The 13,787-nt window shown below is 43.6% G+C and overlaps 1 protein-coding gene across 4 annotated transcripts in view; it reads right to left on the bottom strand.

The window, feature by feature from the left end:
* Nucleotides 1-10,349, bottom strand: part of GABPB1 (GA binding protein transcription factor subunit beta 1) — a 37,534-nt gene extending 27,185 nt beyond the window's left edge. The window contains exon 1 of one of the 4 annotated variants that reach the window (XM_073304016.2): nucleotides 10,295-10,349. In XM_073304016.2, the coding sequence (XP_073160117.1) occupies nucleotides 10,295-10,297 (3 nt within the window). In that variant the 5' untranslated portion in view covers nucleotides 10,298-10,349. Of the gene's footprint in view, nucleotides 1-8,170; nucleotides 8,717-9,992; nucleotides 10,184-10,294 lie in introns of those variants that run through there. The other 3 variants (XM_073304017.2, XM_073304020.2, XM_073304019.2) reach the window with 3 other exon arrangements.
* Between the last annotated feature and the right edge of the window lie 3,438 nt (nucleotides 10,350-13,787).

Genomic DNA, 13,787 nt, shown 5'->3' with positions numbered 1-13,787 from the left:
CTGGATTTGTGCAGGAAATGGCCCACCTTGATTATCACACACATTGTGAGGAGAGTGGTCACTTTGGATGGGCTATTACCAGCAGGAGAGTGAGTTTGTGTGGGGGAGGGCGGGGGGGGCGGAGGGTGAGAAAACCTGGATTTGTGCTGGAAATGGCCCAACTTAATGATCACTTTAGATAAGCTATTACCAGCAGGACAGTGGGGTGGGAGGGGGTATTGTTTCATGGTCTCTGTGTGTATATAATGTCTACTGCAGTTTCCACGGTATGCATCCGATGAAGTGAGCTGTAGCTCACGAAAGCTCATGCTCAAATAAATTGGTTAGTCTCTAAGGTGCCACAAGTACTCCTTTTCTTTTTGCAAAGACAGACTAACACGGCTGTTACTCTGAAACCTGGCCTCAATAACTCTTTCTTTTATGCTCCCTTTACCACAAACATTTCTGTGCCTTCTTCCATGCTCCTTATGCTCAGAATATAAATCTATCTGTGATGCTTTCATAATCATCTCATTTAGTCCACCCTAAAAAACTCATTTCTGCAGCATTACCCACTAACAGAATGGTAGACTTTTTTTTTTCCCCCCTGCACCACACATACTTACGGCTAAGTGAAAAGCCGTGATTAAGTAAAAAGCCATTTTGTCATATTCAACACATCAGCTAAGATAATTAAAAAGTAGTAGGACAAATCAAGTATGAAGTTGCAGGTTAAGTCATTTTGGAGATAAAAGCTGATAAAATTACCCAAGGAAACTTTTCAAAGATGTTCGAGAAGAGCTAATATTTTGAATCTACCTCTACAAAACAGCATGCAAGGCTTGGTTGAATCTTTCCATAACAGTTCCTACATAAGATATGACATGTTAAATTAAAACTAGTAATTGCTAGTACTACGTGTACTCCTCCCAAATTCACACAGCATATATAACTCTAAAAAAGGCACTTAATATTTCCCTTCTGTATAAAATGGGTGTCTTTGAAAAGCAGCACTTTATTTTAGGTTTCCATCATTTTCAAGGCAACATATGGACTTTTGCATAAATTTGGCTAATCACTGTCCCAAGACAATGACTATAACAACTTTTTTCACAGCTGAAAAAAACAGTTAAATTACTGATACCTGTACAGTTGTAAATATACAGGTCTTGCTTTTTTGGGGAGCGGGGAGTAAGAGGCAGAAGGAAAAAAAATAAACCTATGTGGCAAAACATCCCTAAACGTATGCGTTTTCTACAAGAACTCCCTGGAACAACAGCTTTGCAAAACCACTGACTGACCTTAGACCCAATATTAAAAATTAAATAATTACAGTGTCCAGAATTTAAAATACAGTTTAAACAACCAGCCAAAACATATTGAATTTTTCATTCTTTTATCTATGCTTCCATCTGCAAAGATACTAAGAATGAGAATGGGTTTTACCAATTTACTTTCCAGTCATGCATGACAAATGGTTCAGACGGTATTATATTAGTCATAGTTTATGAGAAGCATGATATATATTTCTTGATAGAGTAATTTACTGATGCTCATGGTTACAGGTCTAGCTGCTCTTCTTTTTTGGTCTCTTTCACTGCACTTTGTCACGCCTTTATCTGTCCTAGGGTGGAATTCCGCAATTCATTCTCCCACACTTAATCAGGGCCTGGGCTACAGTACCCTGCACGTCAACTGTTCTCACCCTGCAGGTCCAACTGAGTTTGAAAACCTGAGGTTCTTCCCTTTGGAAGTCCATGACTAGTGATGCCCAGTGTGCAGACGGGCTTCTTAAAAACCAAATATTATTTATTTATAAATAGGAACAAAGCTTTTAGAGTGAAGGGCACATCATTGCCTGATGGTAACTTAAGCAGGCCTTAACTTCTTCAGACACTCAGTCTAATGGGTGCCTGCGTCAGCCTGGTTGCTCTGAACAACTGCCCCCCTCACACCTTCGATCAAGAGACCCTTATTAAATCTGCCATAGTTCTTTTGACCTTCTACATTCCCAGCATTTTCCTGTCCTGAAATTGCCTCTTAACTCTCAAACGTTTGCTCACAAGTGGATTATCTTGAGACATTCTTTCCTTTCCTGCTTGCTTTTCCCTTCAGTCCCCTATTAAACAAAAACAATATATTCATACAGTAAAAATCCCAAGAGCCAGGTCAATATACAGTATTTATAAATTATTACAGAACAGCTCCAATTCCATCACACAAATGATAGGGCAGTTCAGGAAGAAATACCATTAAACTATTAATTTCATTCTCTTTAAATGGAGTCAAAATCAGTCACAAAACCAATGAATTTGTAAAGTTTTCTTTGTGACTTCTTGAATTATGGTAGTTCCTGACTGAGAAATGAAGGAGTGAGGACAAGATGACTAGCACTGTAGACATCTATATTACTTCTAGTATCAGGAACCAAACTGTTTTTTAGTGTAAGAAAGTAAAATCAGCCCATGTAAGAGAGGGGACCGTGTCTTTTTACTTTTCTCAGGAAGAATCTTTGCAATGGAAAACATCAAGCTAATAAGTTCTTAATGGCTGTTCCACAACAAACTCATGAACAGGAAAAAAGTGAAGAATATATTACTGAGAGGCTACAATATAATTGTGAAAACAGTTTTGAGGGGGGAAAATGAACCTATTAATGGATAAAGCTGAAACAAAGTGCTTTAACCTTTGATAAGGTCATTTCAATAATTCCAAAACAAAATTGTTCAGATATTTTGTTTCACAGTGAATTTCAACTTTTCGTTCCAATATGGGACAAAAGGAAATTTTGAAATGTCAGAATTCAAATTCCAAATTAGGTTGAGAATTGTTAAATTCCAAGTTTTGACCAGCTCTCAGCATAATTCATGAACATCACAGTCTTATTTCTCTCCTTTGATTTTGTGGTTTTATTTTTAAAGCCCATACGGAGGAGGAATCTAGCTGTATACAAAAAAAAAACAAACTTCATCACTCTTGCCATGGGGTGTCCAAACGCTGATGCAACCTTCTTTTAAGAGTTTCCAAAACCATCCCCCAAAGGAGCAAGTAAATAAACTTTTGCTCGGGTGCCCTGTGGGGTTGCTCCCACTAGGTATTTCAGTCCACACTCTCAAAGATATTTGAAGACACCTTCTCAGGGGTTTGTTTTGTTCATTTGAATCACTGCTTGTAACATTCTCTTTCAAATTATACTACTATATTTTGCTTTTCTTAACATTTGATTTTGATGTCTTAATGATGTTTAACTGAATTGTACTATACTTAATAAGTAGTGTCCCAACCAAAGCAAAGGAAATGACATGGAAGACTACAAATAAAATTAGCTTTTTTGTCATGTCATTTATCCATTATATGTTTATTACAGGCTAGCTTTAAAGTTAGACTTAAAGTATTCTTTTTCAAGAGTTTACATATTACATCTAATTTTCAGTGACCTACAAGTACAGTTAATTTTATTTCTCATAGGATACCCAAAGAAATGTTCACGGAGCCATCTTGTGGAGACAAGGGTAAAAATAACCCTAAGAAAAATTATATTGTCGGCCAGTTACAAAATAAAATCAAATTATATAACTTACAGCAGTGAGCAGCAGTGATACTGTAGTTGTTGAGAACCAACTTGTTCTTTCACTATAAGACTTATGCACTTAGAAACTTTCCACAAACAAAAAACATATCACTAGCGATATTTCTCATGACTACTCAGCTAAAGTTGATTAATTTTTTAATTAAAAATGACCTGTGAAAAACTGTTCTAATATTGCTTTTGGAGTGCTGTTTGTTGCACTTACCTAAACTCAAAATGGGTTATTTTTTAAAATAAACTTAACTTGCGGTTGATTTTCTTGTCAATGGGAATAAACGCAGTCTACACCCACAGGTAAGAACCCTCACGTTTCGCATGTAAATTATGGGCTGAACAGAAAAATATGTTTGTACAAATAAACTTGTGCAAAACCACATTGGACCTTAAATTATATGATTTTGCACCTTCTCTGGATGGTACTTCCCAGAAGCTACTGTAGATTTCTCAGCATATTGGTAGCTTTTGGAATTCAGGGCTGTCCTTAGGAGCTGAAAAATGTGTGTGCAATTCTCGGCGGTATCAAGCCCATGCCTGATGCAACTGTGCATGTTCTTATACTGGGGCGGATATTGGCAAGGGTGGCTCTTCGCTATCTTTTATGAACTTTCCTGCTTCTGAGCTAGCTCTGGCATAAAAGTTAGAGCAACCAAAGAGCTGTCCTAATGTACAAGGGCTAGAATAGCCCCCTACAGACTGTTGCACTGGCCCAAAATCTGTTCAGCACAACCCTCCACCCCAGAACAATTCCCCACCACTCCTCTGCCAGCATCCCAGGAGGGGTTTTATATCAGCTGCCTAGGATTTTTTCCCCTGCCAGAGAAATCCTCAGCTGCGCCTTTAGGACAGATTTAAGGTCACTTTGTGACACTCCGGCTCCTTAAAGTGACACAAGCAAGACCAAGTATCTAGCCCTATATGCAGTACAGTAAAATATTATAGTCAACGTTGAGTTGGGTTTTGCACTTAAAACAAGAATCCACTATAAATTAAGTGCTGCCACTGGACTTCCAGAGAGTTGGGACTGAGCATTATAGAGAGTAGGGAAAGAGGCTCCTTTTCAAATACTGTATACATCCTTTTCATCTGACCAGTATAGTATGGTCTTTGGGCTCTCCAGCTGCATTACTGAAATTGAAAAAAAATGAATCAACAGGCTTCTTCCAGACATGGCAAACAAGATGTCAGGAGGTTGAGGATAATATCTAGAGCCTATAACATGAGTAGTTGCTACATCAATTGTTTGTTTGCAAGGCCTTTTCTACACTAGAAAGGGTATACTGGTATAGCTAGACCAGCACATGCTCCTAGTGAACACACAGCTTTTATCACAAGAGTTCTTTTTCTGGTATAGCTTATACTAGCTCCCAATTAAAATAGCTACACTGGCAAAAGGACTTTGATGATTTAACTGTGTCTACATTAGGGCTTTTGCCAGCATAGCTATGTCGGTTAGGGATGTGAATTTTCTCACACTCCTGACATAGCTATACGACCAAAACTTTTAAGTGTAGACCACACCCTAGCTGAGGGTGCTCTTGTACCCCAATAGCTCCTGCACTACCACATGGGGTCATTGGGTAGCAGCAGTGTTTTGCCTGTGGCTGATTAAGATGCTCTTGTTTGTATTTGAAGTTCTTCACAGTGATTCTTGAATTTTTGGACTTTTCGACTCAGTTGCTGCCATACACGTCACATGACTACCTTGAAGACCACTTAGGCACCACAGCTGGAACAAAAATTAAATGCACACCTGTGAGATACCATCAACATAGTACATCTGTTCTGAAGGAACTGTATTGCCTTCTGTACTTTCAGTGGTAATTCAGGTGATTAAATTTGATGTATAAAGCTCTAAATATGTTGGATTGTAGAGAACAGAGCTCATCTCTCTTCCCCCATGCAGCAGTACCAACACCAGCTAGGGTGATACGAAATGAGGCAGCTGGTAGCAGAACATTTTAAGGCCTTGCTCACACTGAGATTTCAGCCACCAGTGTAGCTGTACCAGAGTGAACAGGAGTTAGGCCAGTATAACAGTCACTCAGGGGTGTGGATTTTCCATATCCTTGAACAACGTAATTATACCGACATACGTTGGTAGCACAGACCAAGCTTCAACTACACTAGAGCAGTGTGATCCGAACCAGTGAAGTTTACTGCAGAGTAAGCTGTGCCAGCAATACACAGTAGCTATGCTGAGGATTTACACTAGTGCAGTTATACGAATGTCTGAAAATCAAAGGTAAACAAAGCCTAAAGAAATAGAATATGCTACCCCACTGGTCTGACAAAGACCAAGAGAATCGTGCTCTGGAACACATGTAAGGCCCACCACTTCTCACAGCCACTTGTTATTTATTCTTCAGAAAGTCCTTTTCTTTTGGTGCTTCAAAGCTAATCTGCCTATACAATCACTGACCTGGTTTTCAGAGGAACTGAGCACCACAACTCCCACTGAACTCAATGGAAACTTATTCGGCATCTCTGACAAATCAGGTTTTTCAATTAGATTTTGTATACGTGCCCTGGGAGGTGTCAAACACTGAAAATTCCTAACATATATTGATATATAAATGTGTTGGCAAAAATTAATTCATTAAATAAAATACAAACGTCTCATTTTATATTTCATTATCTAATCAGTGTTAAAATATCATCACTGAAGTCAACTTGTTTCTGGTTTTCCAAGTTCAGACACAATACCACGATGGTTGAACTCAGAGCAAGATATTGCCCCCATCACCACCAATAAAAGAAAACCCTCTCTCGTCTAACTAAAAATGGTTTTACTAGTACCTGCTTGTTTCCATACAGTAATGCTTCTTAAGACCACTTCTGATGCCTTAATTTTATTTTCACATTTATATATCACCTAACAGGTTGCATCCAATAATGTTTAAGGAAATAAATCCATCAAATTGAGTCATTTCCTTGTAAATCGTCATAACTCACTGATTATTCTATAATTCCCACACATCATCGTTGGATCAACATAAGTATGCAGGCTGATATTAAAGATCTGAGCTAGAGTGCAGAATTAAAATTTTATTTTAATATACAGTTTGTCAGAAGTAAACCGTTTTAATTTATGTTTTATCATGCCAGCCTTTTAATCTAACAGTGCAGCAATTCTGCTCCTACTGGTAGCGAACCACTGTTTCTAGATAATTTAACCAAAAATTCAACATGATATATGCTTCAGAAAAGGTTTGTTCTCTCAGGCCACGTCTACACTACCCGCCACATCAGTGAGTAGTGCTCAATCTATCGGGGATCGATTTATCGTGTCTAGTGTAGACGAGACAAATCGATCCCCGATTGCTCTGCCATCAACCCACGGCAAGAGGCAGAAGCGGAGTCGACGGCAGAGCAGCGGCCATCGATCCCGCGCCACAAGGATGCAAAGTAAGTGATTCTAAGTCGATCTAAGATACGGAACTTCAGCTACAAGAATAGCGTAGCTGAAGTCGACGTATCTTAGATCGATCCCCCCTCCCAGTGTAGACCAAGCCTCAGAGAACAGGTGATATGAATAGTAAACACTTGCTGTCATGAGGCGGGTCAAAGGTCAAATGATTTAATTTTGTCAGTAGTTTCGTTCTCTCGCCCTTTTAATTTTAAATATGCCCATGTATCAATAAGACTCCACTGTACAGTTCAGAACTACAGAAAATATTTTTTTCCTTGAGCCAGAAAGCATACATTTGTCTCTTATGTACGCTAGAACTGTTATTTCCCTAATAAATGCTATCTTGTTTTGACAGCCAAGAGCGAGTTGTGTTTTAACTACACCCCTGAACTGTACTACAGCTTTGAATAGAACAGGTCTGCAGTACAAATTGAGGATACATGTGTTGTCCCCACTTCAGATTAAAACAGTTTCTTAAGGTACACATCTATAATGAGGACCCTTGACACAGTTACTATTCTGGAGATAGGCTCAAAGCCTGGAAGCAAACTGTTTTCAGGAAAAGCATACAGTATTTGTCTTATCTGAATGGTGGGTGACCACGTGCTACTAATTGAGAACTGATTCTGACTCCTTACTTTTGGACTTGTGCTTGTTACAGTACATAAGGAAACTGGATTGGGAGCAAGAGTTAGATCTGGAGTATATTGGGTATTCAACCTGTGTTGTATATATCGTTAACACTCTGAAGAAAAGGAGGCGGTTTCAGTTTACATGGATTTTATTTTAAATCGTACATTTTATTCAAACCAGCTTTTAGCCTAATTCAAGATCCCTAATACGTACATTGAATTTTAAATACAAGTTAAAACAGATAACTATTTCAAAGTTCATTTTATATAACTATCCATGTAAATTTAGGACTAATACCTACTGTTTTCTCCAGATTACACCCAACTAGATCAAGCAAAAAAACACTTTAGTAGAGGGCATAAGAGATCATTTAAAACTGATGTAAGGGGTAAATTCTTAGAATCCTAATCTGGGTTTGACATTAACAGCCCTAGATTTGAAAAGGGGTTGTTGTCAGGGATCTGGTAGTATGTAAACCAATTTGATTCCTAGAGGTGACAGGCAATACAACTGTTCAAACAAATGCAATTTATGAGAGTAACTTTACATGTATACTATACCTTTTATCCCAAAAGATTCCAAGCATTTTAAAATGATACACTACAAAATGGGGTAATTTTATCCTCAGTAAAATGTAAGCACTTCTGGGCCTGAAATACTTCCAAACAAGCTACAGTCGATACAAAGGATAGAAACCTGCATGCCAGCCCAAAGCAAGGCAGGAAACGCACAGTCAGATTGCCAAAGCGGAGGCAAAAGAATGCAACCCTGGAGACTACACCCCTTTGAAAAAGTCCACTGCTGAGCTACTGGAGAAGTCCTGTCATCTGCCCACTAGCCTGCTTCTCACTACAACATTGTACAGGACAAGTAGATGGGGCCACAGCAGCATACACACAAGTGGGCTTTAGAGACAACTATTATGCACACTGCACTCACTGGGGTCACAGATCACAAATATGAACCAAGCCAACGTGCTCGGCACTGGGCGGGGAAAGAGGTAATACAGGCACCACCCATTCCTTGGATACACATCCAACGTGCACCTCTGCCACACAGACCCTTACCTTCCCCCCACAGTTCTCAGCAAGCCCCTCCATCCCCTCACATACCACAGCCTTCCAACTCCCACACATCCAACCTGCACCCTGCCACACACACCCCTTATCCCCCAGTGCTCAGAAGGCCCCTTCATTCCCTCTCACACCACAGCCTCCCCACCCCCACATCACACATTCAATACGCACCCCACCAGAGACCCTTTACCTCCCCCCGCTCAGAAAGCTCCCGATCCTTTCACACACCACAGCCTCCCCACCCCAACACATCCAACATGCACCCCCCCACAGACCCTTTACCTCCCCCCACAGAGCTCAGCAACCCCCCATCCCTTCACACACCACAGCCTCCCCACCCCCACAACACATCCAACATGCACCCTGCCACATGGACCCCTCACACCCCCCCAGAGTTCAGTGAGCCCCCATCCCTTCACCCACTGCCGCCACCCCACCCCCCAACACACTTCCAACATGCACCCCGCCACACAGACCCCTTACCCCCCCCACAGAGCTCAGTGAGCCCCCATCCCTTCACCCACTGCTGCCACCCCACCCCCCAACACACTTCCAACATGCACCCCACCACAGACCCCTTACTCCCCACACAGACCTCAGCAAGCCCCCATCCCTTCACACACTGCAGCCTCCCCACCCCACAACACACATCCAACATGCACCCCGCCACACAGACCCCTTACCCCCCCCCACAGAGCTCAGCGAGCCCCCATCCCTTCACACACGGCAGCCTCCCCACCCCACAACACACATCCAACATGCACCCCGCCACACAGACCCCTTACCCCCCCCACAGAGCTCAGCGAGCCCCCATCCCTTCACACACGGCAGCCTCCCCACCCCACAACACACATCCAACATGCACCCCGCCACACAGACCCCTTACCCCCCCACAGAGCTCAGCGAGCCCCCATCCCTTCACACACGGCAGCCTCCCCACCCCACAACACACATCCAACATGCACCCCGCCACACAGACCCCTTACCCCCCCACAGAGCTCAGCGAGCCCCCATCCCTTCACACACGGCAGCCTCCCCATCCCCACGCCCCTCATACGTACACCCACCCCCGCCCCGCCACCCCGCGGAGCCCTGCCCGCGCCCAGCCCCCATGCGCCCCCCGTGCGGCGGGGTCCCCGGAAGGCCGGCCGGCCCGCCCGCTCTCCCCAACAGGAAATCCTGGCTGGGCTGGGCGCTGCGGAGGGAGCCGCGGCGCCGGGTTCCGGGGGAAGTGGAATTATTTTTTACCAGCGAAGAGATCAACTTCCACATCCGGTAACAGGGCCCTACAAAGGCAGAGACTGACCTGGAAAAGCTTGGCCGGCCCGGGGGGGTGGGGGAAAGACGGGGCACGGCGATGGGGCCTTACCGTGGTGCCTGCCCGGCCGTCGCCGCCGTCCACAACAACCACCACGGGCGCCAAAGGCCGCCTCTCCACGGCGCCCAAAAACCCCACACAAAAGTCCCTGCTGCTGCGCCTGGCGGAGGGACACAGCGGCCGGGAGGGGAGAGGCGGCTCAGGTCACCACAGCGCGTCCCCTCTGTGCTGAAGCAGGGGGACCCCGGGACGGCGAGGGGGCAGCGCTTTGAGGGGCGCATGGCACTTACCATTGGGGTGCGGGGATTATCTTATTACACAAATATCCCCGACAAAAGGGGCTTGGCGGAGGGATACGGCCTCTGTGCTCCCTACAACGCATGCGCAGATATCGGGAGTGGGGGGGGGAGTTGGGACTTGAGAGCCCGCCATGTTCTGTGTCTGCGCTGGTGGGGGGGAAGGGGGCGCCGCTGCCCCGGCGATGCTCATTTAGCTAGGCGAGGCAGAGACGGGTGGCGTGGGTTCAGTGGCCCTGGCCAGGCGGGTGGTGCGAGCGGCAGGGAGGAAGCGAGCAAAACTCTTGTTAAAGCACAGCCGCGAAGGGGGCTCCCTGCGAGTCTGGCGGGCCGCGGGCATTCGCCGCCCACAGACCTGCTAAGGCGGGGTCTGCGCTGCCAGCCCTTGGTACAGCCGGAGCGCTCCCCCTACGAGAGCCCGCGGAGAGCGGGCGCGGGCAGTTTGCACCTCACTCTAGTGGGCAGAGGTCCGACGGCGCTATGCCTTAGAGGGGTTTGCCGAGACTCAGTGAGGTCAGAGGCAAGTCTGCAGGGCCTTGTCCGCACGGGGGTTTGCAGCGAGTTCACTGGCTGTGAAAACGCACCTTTTGGCAAGGAAGATAGCGCCTGAGCGGTGAACATACAGCACGGACCTCCGCTCCAGAGTGAACTAGTCCTGCTACTCCTGCCCTCCCCTCTGACTGCTGGACCTCCGCCCCAGGTCCCCAGACTGCTTCTCCCCAAATCTCCTGCTGTTCAAGACCTGACCCCCAACTACTCTAAACCTTGAGCCCTAGCTACCACAATTGCTTCAGTTCCTAGCCCTATTATTGGACCAACTTCTGTGGGTGAGAGCAAAGTTTTTGAGTGACAGTGAGCTCTTCAGGTCTGGAATAAAGGTACTTAGAGTGTCACAGCAAAATAGAAAGTGGAACAGATTATTAAGCATAAATAGTTAACACATAAGAGACCATCAAGATGAAGTGTCCCGTTAAGACCTTGGAAGTCATAGGACAAAAGGGGATTAATGGGTTACAGCTTGTTGTAATAAACTACAAATCCAGTGTCTTTATTAAATGCAGGATTTATCGTGTCTTGAAAAATTAGGAATTTAAGATCCCAGGCTCATCTTTTGAAGGTGTTGTGCAGGTTTCCTTTGAAGATGAGGACTGAGGTCAGGTCTACACTTAAAATGCTGCATCTACGTCAGCGCAGCTGCACTGATGCAGGCGCAGCTGTATCTCTGTAGCACTTAAGGAACGATGCTCCTACGCTGATGCGAGAGCTTCTGTCCACAAAGTTAATCTACCTCCCTGAGAGGAGATAGTTATGTTGACAGGAGCAGCTCTCCCATCAATATAGTGCTGTCTACACCGGGGGGGTGCTGGGTTGGTATAACTATTTTGCTTAGAGGTATGGATTTTTCACACCCAAGTGTGATAGTTACACCAATTTAGGTCTAGTGTAGACCTGGCCTGAGGAGTCAGCTATGGAGTGATAATATTGTGAAAAGTGTTTGCCACTTTATTTTTTGTTATTTTTATAGCCATTAATAATAACTAGATTTCCTTTCTTAAAAGATAATCTTTTATTGGAATTATAATATTTTTCAGAGCGGTCTTTCTTTTGTCCTACAAATTGCCTCGGACACCTCAGGGAAACGTACAAATCATCAGCATCCAAAGATCTGAAATCACCTCAGAAACATTAATGAATTAAACTTCACTATGCCTCTGAAATACAGTCAGTTTAGTATTCCCATTTTACTGATGGGGAACTATATTACAGAGAAAATAAGTGAGTTGCCTTACTGGCAGATGTGCAGACAGAACCCAAGGGTCCTGGATAAACATATGCTCAGACCACTACACCATACTGTCAGACTTGCACATTTCCTGCCTGCGGAGTCCTCCCCACTTAACTTAAAACCCCAATGAATCCATTTTACTCCACCACGTTCAAAGGGCTTCCATTGTGTTGACACTCATTCGGATGAAAGGGGACCAGTTGCTTGTCTTTCTAGAGCTCATCAGTGCTGCTCCATGCATCAGCCAGAAGGGGTCACTACAAAACAACATGAGATACCCCTTTCCTTTTGGGGGTTTGCAGGGCTTGCAAGCAGGTCCAACCTTAACTGAATTTTTTAAACTAAGGGCTGAGGGAATGCTGACAGGTACGGAAAAACACAGTTCAGATAGATTTCAGAGTAGCAGCTGTGTTAGTCTGTTTCCGCAAAAAGAAAAGGAGTACTTGTGGCACCTTAGAGACTAATTTATTTGAGCATAAGCTTTCATGAGCTACAGCTCACTTGATCGGATGCATGTATTTTCCAGTGCATGCATCCGATGAAGTGAGCTGCAGCTCACGAAAGCTTATGCTCAAATAAATTTGTTAGTCTCTAAGGTATCACAAGTACTCCTTTTTTTAGTTCAGATAGAGACATCCCTTAGGGTTGAATTTATTAAAGAGGGAACTATAGATTCCTAGTACAGAGGATAGGAAAGAAGTTGGTAAAGTACAGATAGGAATGAGCAAGGAACAGTCAAACACTACAGAGTCCCATTTAAACAAAACATATGAAGGCATGCAATTAAATATTGACAAAATGTACAAGTGCTTATATACAAATGCTAGATGTCTAAATAATAAGATGGGTGAACTAGACTGCCTGGTATTAAAAGAGGATATTAATATAATAAGCATCCCACCAAGTTTCTGTAATGAGGATACTCAATAGGACACAGTAATACCAGGGTACAAAATATATAGAGATGACAGGGTAGGTCGTGCTGGTGGGGGAGTGGCACTATATGCTAAAAAAAAGCATAGAGTCAATAAGATGAAAATCTTAAATGTATCAAACATTATACCATAGAATGTCTATGGATAGAAATTCCATGCTTCAATAATCAGAGTATAGCAGTAGGAATATATTAGTGACCACCTGACCAGGATGGTGAGAGTGATTTTTAAATGCTAATGGAGGTTAGAGAGGTTACAAAATCACAAAATCCAGCAATAATGGGTGATTTCAACTATCCTCATATTGACTGGGTAAATGTCACCTCAGGATGTGATGCAGAGATATAAATGACCCTTGGAGTAGCTAGTTCTGGAACCTACAAGGGGAGAGACAATTTTTGATTTAGCTCTAAGTGCAACATAGAATTTGGTCCAAGAGGTAAGTATAGCTGAACTGCTCAGAAATATGACCATGAAGAAATTAAATTTAGCATCCTTGTAGGGAGGGAAATACCAAAACAACCCACCACAGTAATATTTAACTTTAAAAGGGGGGAACTACACAAGAATGAGGACACTAGTTAGACAGAAATTAAAAAGAGCAGTCACAAGGGTAAAATGCCTGCAAGTAGCATGGAGACAACTTCAAAACACCTTAATAGAGGCTCAGACTAAATGTATACCCCAAATCAATAAAGACAGGTAGGAGGACCAAAAGAATGCCACCATCATTACTCTGCTAGAGACCAAAAATCATGGACTGAAC

Source organism: Lepidochelys kempii, chromosome 10 (assembly GCF_965140285.1).
Source record: "Lepidochelys kempii isolate rLepKem1 chromosome 10, rLepKem1.hap1, whole genome shotgun sequence".
In the NCBI taxonomy this organism is placed as follows: Eukaryota; Metazoa; Chordata; order Testudines; family Cheloniidae; genus Lepidochelys; species Lepidochelys kempii.
This window is presented reverse-complemented; position numbering and strand designations above follow the sequence as displayed.